General features: G+C 36.7%; 1 protein-coding gene across 4 annotated transcripts in view; it reads left to right on the top strand.

The window, feature by feature from the left end:
- The window catches only part of DLG2 (discs, large homolog 2 (Drosophila)), a 1994579-nt gene that overhangs the window by 989098 nt on the left and 992116 nt on the right, over positions 1-13365 (top strand). For all 4 annotated transcript variants that reach the window (XM_012641828.1, XM_012641832.1, XM_012641831.1 and 1 more), the window contains one exon: positions 3297-3458. In XM_012641828.1, coding sequence (XP_012497282.1) covers positions 3297-3458 — 162 coding nt within the window. The remainder of the gene's footprint in view (positions 1-3296; positions 3459-13365) is intronic.

Raw genomic sequence — 13365 nt, 5'->3', positions numbered from 1 at the left:
CAAAGTGGGGCACCAAAAGAGCAGAAGAACGGGATCCATTTGTACTCACCATCAAATTGGTACTAACTGATCAACACTAGGTTGATCACATGGCAGAAATACTCTCTAGGGATTAGAGGGATGGGAGGACAAATCTACAACTAAAGGACAGGGTGAGCACTAAAGGGAGGGAAGGGCATGCCTTTGGGCGAGGCAAAGACATAAAGTGTAACTACAATGTTTGTACCCTCACAAAACCCTGGAATAATAATAATAAAAAAAAAGAGTCTGATGTCCTTTAAGATTGTGTCAAGCAAATGATGTGATTGTCCTTTTTTTACTGAACCTGGTGTTATGATGTTTTATAATAAAAAAGATTGCATCCAGTAGCCAAAATATTTTTGTGGTTTAAGCAACTGATTCTCATTTCATCGATTTGTCCAATAGCCTTTCTGAAATACATTCAACAAATACTTATTGAGCTAGGTACTTGGCTAAGGACTGGATATATGAGGATGAGCAATACAGGTGTGGTCCCAATCCTCACAAAATTTTACAGTTCAATGGAAAAACACTGAAAAATATACAACCATATAGCATAATAAGAGTCACACTTGGGGGAGTCTAGGGAGCTGTGGGAACACCCACAACATGAAGAAGATCTGGAGATTTGTTTCACAACAAAGTGAATATAATTAACATTACTGAACTGTACACTTAAAAATGGTTAAGATGGTAAAATTTTATTTTGTCTGTATTTTACCACAAATTTTAAAATAAGCTTAAATACTGGAAGTAATGATTTGTTTCTATTTATTCCATAATTACTGAAGTGGGAACGATGAGAAAAAATAATTCAGAAATAATGGGGGTACCGCTCATGTAGTAATACAGGGAGGACAGCTTATGGCAGGGTAAGGAAGCTTGAACTCTGACCTATAGGCAATGGGAGCCATTGGGGAATTTAAGAACTTTATCAGCATGTGATTCAGAAAGCCCCCAGAGCAGTATAGAGAACAAATGTGAAGTGGGCAGTCCCAGAGGCCATCTAGCTAGTTCAGAGGCTTTTGCTGTGGCCCAGCTGAGAACTGATGGGAACCTGATGTAGACAGTGTTGGTGGCAGTTGGTGGTGGGGGAAGAGGAATAAGGAGCGAGTAAACTCAAGAATTATTCAGGATGTAAATCAGGTTGACTGAGTAATTGATTAAATTGGTAGATGATAGGAGGAGAAAGAGAGGATGGAGCTTGATTGACTCCTACTTTTCTGGCTCAGGTGACAGAGTAGATGGTAATGCTTCCATGAGAGAGAACTGAAAACAGGGAGCAGACGTAGGGGTAGATCATCTGGAAGCCAGAGAAACTAAAATAGACATATGTATGACATTTTTCCACTCCTAATGAGCACATACTGGTCAGGAATAAATGTTAAACTCGACCCATGTTTCTGAGGCAGATTACTTTCCCAAATTATTCATAGGGTTAGAAAAACAGAAGCATGGTATTTGCAGTTCACAGAATGTTCTAACCTTATTGTGTTGCGTATTCTCAGTGATTTTTTTTTTCCTACAAAACTGCCAGTTCAGTTATCAGGCATGGGTGTTATCTCCTTTATGGGGGTGGAGGAAAGGCTGATTATAGTAGAAAGAGGATTGAGATTCAAATGATCTGGACAGGGACCCAGCTCTGATGCCCATTAGTTAGGTGCCCCTGGAAAAGTACCTTAAATTCTCTGAGTCTTAGTTTTCTAATAGGTAAAATGGAACATCATAGCTTAGAATGATTACAATGGAAGAGGTATGTGAGAGTCCTTTCCAAACTGCAATTAAGACATTATTAGTTGTCATTTTTATTTTGAGACTAATATTACCTGAGACATTGCAGAAAGCCTCCCTCGAAATAGAAGTACGGGTGGCAATCATCTTCTGAGTAAGAGTGGACAACAGATTGAATTACCAACCATGGGAGTGGTTCCTGTTACTGTTAGATTATGAGTCAGTCTGAGAGCTGATGTCCAAGAAATTATACTTCTCATTTGAAAAATGCATGAAAAACATAGGCATGGTTTTATAAGAAGACTTGTTTTTAGTAACCTGATGTGATAAAATAGTTGTTGGTGATAACAATAATGGGGCACTGGGAAGAGGTGAGATATCACAATTAAGCATGAGATGGTGTTATGATAATTTTTGGATTCCTGCTTCTAAGACCTCTGTGCCATGCACAAGGAACAAAGGCAAAGCAAAGCAAACTAATACTTCATTAGCTGGATTGGGGTCAGATGTAGAGGTCCCTTTTTTCTTTCCCAGGTAGGTCAACAGCCTTGAAACAATGGGACTCTAATGGGACAACTCCAAAGGAAAAGGAGTACAAAGCCTAGAAAGACAAAGAAATACGATGGAGATCAAGGCGAAGGCTGAAGATGAAGATTGGCCCCAAACCAGGGATGAGCTCCCTTAGACCATTTCTTCTCCTGACCCTTTTTTTTACCCCTGCCAACTTCCTTAAATCTGCTTGGAAGATTTAACCAACGGCCTTTGCTTAGGATTCTCTTTCTGTTATAGGCATGTAGAAGGAAGATAGTTTTTGAAAAAAAAGAGGAAAAGGGACCAAGGGAGAAGGAAATATTACCTTTTCCCCTCAAGGAATCATCTGAATATCAGTAGAAACTTTTCTTTGATTTTTGGAGTCCTTTTAAAGCCAGCTCCACTTCTAGAAATTATGATCTTTCATCCTGGAATCTGACTAACTGAAATCAACACTTCTCCTCCTAGGGGATTAAGTAAAGGAAGAGAACATTGTCTTCCCTTCAAGGCTAATACGAATAGCGTGGGTGGCAAAATTTCTTCCTCATTTCAGGGGAACTTAAATCTTTCACAAATTCTGAAATGTTAATAAAATTAAGTTTCCTGAATGGGCTCTACCAGAATTGTTTTCTTGCTCAGCACTCTTTTTTTCTCCATTCCTGATCTAGAGTTTTTAGCTACTCTCATCAGAAGAGTTACCTTATCACCTATATAAATAGATTTTCTCAGTCTATTTGTTATCACTCTTCTTTGGCTCATAAACAGAGAAAGGATATTTTCAGACAAAAACAAGTCATCAGCGTGATTAATATTGATGGTTAATTCAGTTTTGCTTGCACTTGACCTGGTTTATGGTGATCACTAGAAGAATCTGTAGCAAAGTTTGTTTAGCGAAGTCAAAATAGGCACACATTTTGTACTATTGCTGGAGTTAGAATATGAAGTACACATTGTACCCTTTGCAAACATGATATATAAATATATATTTTTTTCTTTCTTTTCTTTTCTCCTAGAAGTATCGATATCAAGATGAGGACGCTCCACATGATCATTCCTTACCTCGACTAACCCATGAAGTAAGAGGCCCAGAACTCGTGCATGTATCAGAAAAGAACCTGTCTCAAATAGAAAATGTCCATGGATACGTCTTACAGTCTCACATTTCTCCTCTGAAGGTCAGTTAGATTGCTCTTCATTTATTTATTTTTTAATTTTTTGAAATTTGTATATAGCTGACAACAGTGTTTGGTCTTCAACGTGAAGGGCGATGTTTGCTGATCTGATTACATGAGCCTCTTTTAAAACACAGTAATGGCCCCTGGTTGCCAAAGGGTCTTTCTGTGGTTTGGAAGTTAATCTGGTATTTCTGGAACATATTTTTATTGCAATTGTTTGAATGTCTGGAAAATCCTTTTAGTTGCTGAGATTGGGCTAAGGAAAGAGTGAAGGGTAAACAATTGAAAGGGAAAATAAGCAAACCACATATTTTTAAAAAACCCGGAGTATATCAAGGTTTTGCTTAAATATTCTCTCTCTATCTGCATTCCTGATCCCAGATAAAACAAAGGAAGCAAATATAACAGAATCACATCTAGTGATTGCCTTACTCTCTAACTGAAAAGGAAAATGTGTGAGTTGGCTCATCAACACCTTTGTTTTATCCAAGGAAAATTGTTTACTAGATTTCTTTCTATTTGATGTCATACTTTTCCCAACACTTTTCACTATTTTTATTCAATTCTAAACAATTTCTTTATAAATGGTATTTTGACAAGAAAGGACAACTAAATGAGAATAATGATTTTCTGGGCTCTTTGGTTGCAAATTACTCTGCCTTTTTCTTTGCGGGCTGGTGCTACTGGATTTTGTGCTTTGGATAAAAAGCTTATAAATGTTGATTAAAGTTTAACAAGAAAAATAGAAATAGAATTTGTGCTGTAATAGAAAAGAATTGAAATGAAAAAAATAAACCTACCTTAGTTACTGCTAAAGAAATTTTTTAAATTTTATTATCTAGAACATTCATTTCATTGGCACATCCGTATAGCTATGGCACAATAAAAAGTATAGCCTTAACAGTGGCTCCAATCCTCTGTGAGTTCTTATTATACCTTCCAAAACATCAAATAAAGGTTAAATTATGTTTATTATATTTACAATTTTGCAACATTTTAAGTACTCTGGTATTCTAAAAATGAATTATCAAATAAACTAGCTGTAACTACCACCAATAAATAAAAATACCAAGCCAGTTGTCAAATTCCAATAAATATTATGTAATATATAAAAATATATAAAATGATGTCTCTGGGATGCGTTGTATGTACGTCTTTCCAGAATTTCTCTGAAAACCACTGGATAACTGATGAAAATGAGTATGTTTAACCTGAAGAAGAAAAGAATAAGAATCCGGGGACAGGATACTTACTTTTTTACCTCAAGAACTGTCACATGGAAAACATGAAATTGGTGTCATACAGAGGGCAGAAGCAAACCAGCTGTAAACTGACAGGAATTTGTATTTGTGATCATTGTAAGACCACAGTTCCCAACAGTTAAAGTTACCTACCAAAACTGTAGACTTCTTCATGAGGCAGGAGTTTTCTATTTCTAGAAATCTTCAGGCACATATGACCTGGCAGTGGTTGTGTAGAAAGGACTCTTTCAGCAGGAGGGTAAACAAAATTGTCTGTAAGGTCCTATCTAACTCTAGGAATCAATGATTCAATTCTGTGTTCAGATGAATACCTTCCTTCTATAGGGACCCTTTTATCTTTGCAAGAAAATGCTGATCTCCTGCTCTCTGTGTAGACCACTATTAATTGAGAAAAGGCAGGACTGAGAGACTGGACTGCATTGAGAGTACTTAACTATCAGCTTCATTCTTTTTAACTGGATGAAAAACTTCTTATAAGAACCTCCATGAAGCTTTTCTTCCTTTTCTTTCCCCCAACTTGTCTTTCTCCCTTCCAACTCTTTCTCTTTAATCAACTCTAGAGTACAGTTCCCAAAAGGCTTTGGCTGAATAGGATAATCAAAGTTAGTATTTTGTATCACCGTACTAGAATTGATAGTATGGTGATTATTAGTAGTATGTTTAGATCAGTTAATGCTGATACCTGAGATATAATTTAAATTGGTGCCAGTTTTTGTCATGTTAGTAGGATTATGCTTGATATTAGTTAAATTCCTTGGGACTCAAAGTAGAATGGGGAGATTCCAAATTTTATAATTAGTGCTATTGTAATTATTAGGGGTACTAGCCCAGTTACAATAAGAATACGAACGAAACAATGAAAGCACTATGGGATCTTCATTTAGTGTATTAAAGTGTCCAACATATACATGATAATATAATCATCTGAACATCTGCAGAGTGATGACGAGTAATTTGAGTGATTGCACCATCATTGCTATGCTACTCAATGCCTCATTTGGAAAATGTCTATTAAGTTGAGGGAAAAGTTTGCTTTTTCTGAAGATCAGATCATGCATATATAAAGGATTTTTTTTCTATTTTTTCTTTATCCCTTGCCTTCCAGGAATTTCAAAATTAAGTGTCTTCAACTTCAGTGGATTTTCTTAGCCTAGGTTTCCTTTTATATTTATCTCCATTCTAACTTATTTTGTAGTCTTTTATTGAAGGCACCTCTCATCAGTTTCTAAAGTAGCCATCTATGAATAATAAGCCCCTGATAAGAAACACCAAGGCTGGAAGGTTTTTCTTTTTTATGGAACCACCAGTTCAGCAGTGTGGCCCCTAAGCTATTGTGAAGAGAAAGGACAGGTAAGTTCATCCAGGACTTCTGCACCCAGGCTGTGAGATAGCTATTAGGGCCAGGATTTTTTCATCATGACCTTCTAGAGGCGTTGTTTACTAAACGAGATCGGGTTTTAGACTGTCTTAGTGAAGAGACTCTGTGTACCTTTCGTCTATCACCAATAGTGATAAGGATAAATATGTACAATTTTTCTAGGAAAGAAAAAGAAAATCCCCATATTGTAGGGCTTGCCAATTTTGTGATGACCATGACTGATTTCAGGCTACCAACCTAAAGCTACTAAATGTATTTGGAAAGGGAAGATCGTGAGGCTCTCATGAGTTAGTATGAGATTGCTCTAGCTCAGCACTGCAATGTCAGGTTCAAACTCATGTACTTTTATAGCAACAGAACACATTTTCTAATCAAATTGTTAAGGGGTTGTTACATTATTACAGTTCAAGTATTTGGATGACCTTCCATGATTAAAATCTAATGTGTTATTTTCTCATAAAGGAAGTCTATTAGAGTCAGGGAAATGCTAAGAAAGTATAAATTCTCAATTAGACCTGTCATATTTTCAAATCTTTGCCATCTTTGATCTGTCTTCTGTTCTTGGGTCAAGCACTAAAAGGGAGAAGAGGAGGTGAAACAATCATCTAATGCCCCCAGAATCCTACTGAGATGAAAATGTGGCTCTATAGTATTAATTAGAAATTTACATATGGCATGCCTAAACAGAGTGTGATTGCTGGATAATAGTTTAAATGTCACATTGAACGGGCACTGAATCATTAGCTGAGTAATCTCATTGTCACAGGTTTAAGTATCATTTTTTTCATCATTGTGTATCACTGAAAGCCTCGGTTCTAAAATTCATCTGTCTTTGGTGCACACCAGATGCCTGAGTGATAGATGGGTTTGCTTAGGCTGTTTTCATTAGAGTCATTAGAGTGCCTTGGCCACTGTGAAGTATGGGGTTGGAAGGAGAAATGCAATTTAGTGGTGAATTCAAGGGAATTTGTTTTCCTTGCCTTAAGATGGGGATGCTTTCTCTTCAGATGCTACTTAGAATCTTCCACAAATGAAATTGGCCTATAAAAAAAGCATAAGAATTTTCTTTTCAGTTCAGGGCTTTTCAGTTTATGTCTATTAAGTTTAGGTCAGTTCAATAAATATTAGTTGAGTACCTACTATATGCACTAAGTGATGAGGAAACAAAGAGCAGTAAAACATGATTTTAAATATCCATATTACTCCTGTGGGGGACCTGAGTTATAATTATGTGGTACTTATTCTTACTCTGCAACTTGAATTCAGATTCCTCAAGCTTAAATACTGTGGGATTCCAGATACTCAGCAGAGTACCCTGTGCAGAGTATTTGCTAGAGGGAGAGGGAGAGGAGAGAAAGAGGGAAAAGGAGAGAGAGGGAGAGAGAGTTTACTGTTCTCTTATCCCTTACCAAATCATCACTGATACAGAATTTCATCAATTCTATATTTCATATTTTATCACATGTTAACATATCAGAAATCTAAATGTGTTCTAAAATCTGTGGCATCTTGCAATTAAAATTGGCGGAATTTCCTAGGGTACATAAAAATGGTATATCTTTCATTCAAAACTATCTTAGATTCCTAGATTCAATGACTGTTTACAAGGAAGATTAAAACTACCTTTCATAAATTGGTGTGAATTGCTTTAATCAGATAAATATGATTGTCTTGTAATTTTCACTGAGAGGAAAATAAATAGTTCTGGAAGCTTTACTGGAAAGTGAGAATATGTGAGGTTGGGGTAGACTTCTATACCCAAGTGGGCAACTGGGCATTTTTTTTTTTATTATTATTTCAGCATGTTATGGGGGTACAGATGTTTATGTTACGTATGATGCCCTTACCCTTCCTCCCCCACCCAAGTCCGAGCTTCAAGTGTGTCCATTCCCCTGGAGGTGCGCATCGCATTCATTGTTTGTGCGTATGCCCGTCCCCTCCTCCCTCCTCCCCCCTCCCCCTGCCCAACATCCAATACATGTTATTCTTATATGTGCACTTAAATGTTGATCAGCTAATACCAGTTTGATGGTGAGTACATGTGGTGCTTGTTTTTCCATTCTTGGGATACCTCGCTTAGTAGAATGTGTTCCAGCGCTTTTCAGGAGTATATAAGAGGTGCTATATCACCATTGTTTCTTAAAGCTGAATAGTACTCCATGGTATACATATACCACAGTTTATTAATCCACTCATGTATTAATGGACACTTGGGTTGTTTCCATATCTTTGCAATTGTGAATTGCGCTGCTATGAACATTCGAGTGCAGGTGTCTTTTTCATAGAGCCACTTTTGCTCTTTTGGGTAGATGCCCAGTCATGGGACTGCTGGGTCAAATGGTAGTTCTACTCGTATCTCTTCAAGGTATCTCCATATTGCCTTCCACAGAGGTTGCACTAGTTTGCAGTCCCACCAGCAGTGTACGAGTGTTCCTACCTCTCTGCATCCACGCCAACATTTATTGTTTTGAGTCTTTTTGATAAAGACCATGCTTGTGGATTGGTAGAATCAACATTGTTAAAATGACTATACTACCCAAAGTGATCTACAGAGTCAATGCAATTCCTATTAAAATACCAGCATCATTCTTCACAGATGTAGAAAAATTAATTTTACACTTTGTATGGAACCAGAGAAGACCCCGCATAGCAAAAACAATTCTAGGTAATAAAAACAAAATGGGAGGCATCAATCTACCAGACTTCAAACTCTATTACAAAGCTGTAATATTAAAATCAGCTTGGTACTGGCACAAAAACAGAGCCATTGACCAGTGGAACAGAACTGAGAACCCAGATATAAAACCATCCTCATATAGCCATCTAATCTTTGACAAAGCAGACAGAAACATATACTGGGGAAAAGAATCTTTATTCAATAAATGGTGCTGGGAAAACTGGATAGCCACATGTAGAAGACTGAAGCAGGATCCACACCTTTCACCCTTCACAAAAATCAACTCACGCTGGGTCACAGATCTAAACCTAAGTAGTGAAACTATTAGAATTCTAGAGGAAGATGTTGGAAATATGCTTCTAGACATTGGCCTAGGCAAAGAATTTATGAAGAAGACCCCAAAGGCAATCACAGCAACAACCAAAATAAATAAATGGGACCTGATCAAATTTAAAAGCTTCTGCATGGCCAAAGAAACTGTCACAAGAGCAAACAGGCATCCCACAGAATGGGAGAAAATTTTCGTGTGCTACAAATCCGACAGAGGGCTAATAACCAGAATCTATTTAGAACTCAGAAAAATCAGCAAGAAAAAATCAAACAGCCCTATCAAAAAGTGGGCAAAGGATATGAACAGAAACTTTGCAAAAGAAGACAGAATAATGGCCAAGAAACATATGAAAAAATTCTCAACATCTCTAATCATCAGGGAAATGCAAATCAAAACCACAATGGGATATCTCCTATCTCCAATGAGACTGGCAACTGGGCATTTGTTGAGTATATATGGAAAACAGTGGAGAATCTGTAGGCAGTGCAAGCTTGGGAAATTATGGAGGAGAGCTCAAGCTTGAGGAAGCCGATATATAGAACTGCAGACAGAAGGATAACGATGTGTATTTTGTTCCACTATTTTCTTACTAGAGTTGCTGGAGCCTGATCATAGGAAAGTATGTTTTAGTCAATAATACAGGTACAATAAACCCTCTTCCTACATGAAGCCTTTCCTATTAACTTCAGCCCAACTCCAACTGGTCATAACATTCTATGTCACATGGAGTTTGTGTGTCCCATATAGTTAGCATTTTTAAATATGCCTGTTCTACTGTTCTAAATCATTTTTGTTGAACTATACATTAGTCCCCCCTTATCTGTGGGGTATATGTTCCAAGATCCCCCAGTGGATGCCTGAAACGGTAGAAGTACCAAACCCTATATATACAGCATTTTTTCCTATACATACACGTGATAAAGTTTAACCTATAAATTAGGCACAGTAAGAGATCAACAACAATAACTAATAATAAAATATAACAATTATAACAACATACTATACTAAAAGTTATGTGAATGTGCTGTGTCTCTCTCTCAAAATATCTTGTACTGTACGCACCTATTTTGGGACTGTGGTTGACCTCAGGTAACTGAAACCATGGAAAGCAAAACCACAAATCAGGGAGCCTGTTGTATAATGTCTTTTCTTGTAGATATGCCATTTTTCTTGCTCTTAATAAATGTGTAAGCTTCCATGAACTGGACCACATCTTATTTTTGTTTTGTTTTGTTTTTCTTTTTACTCCCTTTTATCTTAGAATCTACAAGGTAACTAGACTAGCATTTCCCAAAGTATATTTGGTAGGATTTTTGTCATAATTTAAGGAAGATAAAGGGATGAATGTTTAAACACATTTGGGAAGTTAAATCCATTGACTAATTGAAGGATTTCTCAGAACTGTTAATATTATAATATGTAATATAAATCTCTAAGATGGGAGGAACATGGTTAGTACAAAGTATTTCACAAACATATTTGGTCATGGAAACCTTTCTTCTGAACAAAATTATGTTTTTGCTGGGCACATATACTTTGGGAAATACTGTGACAGACATGGACTGTGGCATAGAAAAGTACAGCATAAAGGTTCATTCTGGTCCCAGAATCAGACTCAACCAGATACAAATACCAAGTCCTCCACTTACTAGCTGTGTGAACTTGCTCAAGTTATTTAACTGCTGTAGGCCTCAGTGAATTATTTTAAAATAATGGCATCTACTTATATGCTTTCGTAAAGTTTAAGTGAGAATAATTTATATAAGCTCTTAGGTTGGAGCTTGACACATAAGAAATATAAAAAAAAAATGATAGCTATCCTAATTGCTATTGATATTTTGTTATTAGGTATGGTATGTATCCATATTATTCTAATATTCTAAGCTGGAAAATTTGGAATTCCGGAATTTTTTTCACGTTAATCTCTTCTATCTTTGTTTTTAAATGTCTTGGTGTTCTCACCGTCTTCTTCATGTCCACAGCTACCATCCTAGTCCAGATTTTCATTGGTTCCGGGCAGAAAGTAGTGTGGTTATTATAAAATAACATGGATTTTGGAACCAAACAAATATACATTTGAATCCTGACTCTACAGTTTCTGCCTGGATAACCTTGGAATAATCATCTAGCATTTCTGAGACACAGTTAAATTTAATATTAAAATCTCTCACACGTATTAACTAATTGATTCATTCATTAATTCATTTATAATATTTGTTCCATAAAATGCATTTCACCGCCTACTGTATGCTGGGCTCTATGTTATTCCCTAAAGATACAAAGAGGAATGTGTTTTCAAGTTGCTTATATGTTATAGTTAGATTCACAAGTTTGGAGACATATACATATAATATATATCATATGGTATGCAATAAAGAAAGTAGCAAAGAAAAGGTAAGCTCTTTCAAGACCTAGGGAAACTTTAATTTTCTCTGAGGCTAGAGATGTGGTCAGAGAAAATAGTATAGAGGAGATCATTTTTTTTTTTTTTTTTTTTTACTTGAAGGAAGTAGGAGATAAGAGGGAAAGGTCAAGGTTGCCCCAGACTCCAGCAGTTGTGTTACAAAATGGAAAAGCTCTGGGAATTGCAAGTAGTTGAGTAGGGCACTGGGATAGAATATAAAGCTTAAGGAAAGGGGAATGAGGTGGGCCCAAAACATGCCATAAAGCAAAGGAGATGGATGGGAAAAGGTAATGAAGGACCTTATGCAGAGATTGGACTTTGCCTTATAGGTAATGAGGAATGACTACAAAATTTAAAAAGGAGAATGACATGACCCAATTTGCAAATTAGACTATTATTCATGTCATGAATAATAGTACAGTGGAAGAAAAACTTGGAAAGGGTGATATCAGAATCAAGGGCATCAGGTAAAATACAAGCTCTGATATAAAGCAGAGACAGTGGGGATGAAGGGAGGGGGAGACTAGAGAGTTTATTCAGGAAGTGATATCACCAGGACTTTGAGACCTGTTAAGTATGGAAAGTAGAGGAGAGAGAAAGAAAGATTAATTTACAAATTTTTCATTTGCCCATTCGGTGGAGGATATATTATAAAATGAAATCATGAATGCCAGAGGAAGGGCCAGTTTTAGAGTGGCAGTGGTAGGGGTGATGGTGGGGAGAGATTCTGAGTTTAGCTTTGAATAATTGTTTGAGATATTTATGTTATACCCAGGTAGAAGTGTTTAAGAGGCAGTTTGAAATAACAATCTGAGAATTTAGAGAGATCTGATTGAGAAAATGGAAACCTGGAAGTTTTCAACATAGCTGGAGCTGTGAGTATGGGTGGGATTGCTCAGGAAAGGGGATGAGAACACTGAGGACTGAAACACAGGAGCCACTGCCACCTTTAGGGGCTTTGTTTAGACGGAGAGACCTACTGAGGAGACCGTGAAGCAGTGAGAAATTTACCACATTTAGCCCTTAGTAGTTTAATGTTTCTATTTTCTTGACTGAGGTATACAATTCTAATAAAATGGAATTATATCTTATGCACACAAGAATGTGTAGCTCCTCCAAAATGCCTAAGATTGTGCTGAACAAACAGTACATGCTTTTTAAATACTTGTTACTTGATCAGTATTTTTTTAAAAAAAAGAAAAGAGAAAAGAAATAGCTTATGAGCTACATTTGACCCCAATTGTCACGAGGTCCTGATCACAAACTGAAAAAAAAATGTTTATATTTCCCTTTCTCGACATACTGTTTTTGGTAGTTCCACTAATTAGAAAACTATGCCGATTCTTGCTATTTTAGAAAATTAGTATCTTCAGAAATGTAAAATCCGTTCATTTCTATTTCTTGCCACTAGATGGTGGAAGTAGCTGAGCTGATGATCCTGGAAGCACTAGTCTTGGGAAAGAAACAGATTTGTGAGACCTAAACTGAGAAGCTCTTAGTTAATAAAAACATAAGAGGGGTTTGGCAGAGATTTGCATGCTTGTGAATAATGCATTCGTTTCAGGCCTAGTCCATGGCGAGAGGAAATGGTTGAGTGAAACATGGCCGTGACAGACGCATACTGAATTGAGGCACAAAAGCTCCTGATCAAAATTCTAGGCAAATAAAACATTTCTTACTGCAATTATCTTTATTTGGAAAGGATACAAACACCATAACCCAAATAATTCTGGCTATTTAGACCAGATATTGGAAAGAGGGAGGAAGAGGATGTTAAGCATAGTAACCACAGCAACATTTCACAATTTAAGAATTCTCTCTAGAACTAAGCCCATAAAGGGTTAATGAGTTTCTG

The sequence above is a fragment of the Propithecus coquereli genome, unplaced genomic scaffold (genome assembly GCF_000956105.1).
Source record: "Propithecus coquereli isolate 6110/MARCELLA unplaced genomic scaffold, Pcoq_1.0 Scaffold170, whole genome shotgun sequence".
NCBI lineage: Eukaryota > Metazoa > Chordata > Mammalia > Primates > Indriidae > Propithecus > Propithecus coquereli.
Note: the sequence above shows the minus strand (reverse complement) of the source record. Positions and strands in the feature narration are given on the sequence as shown.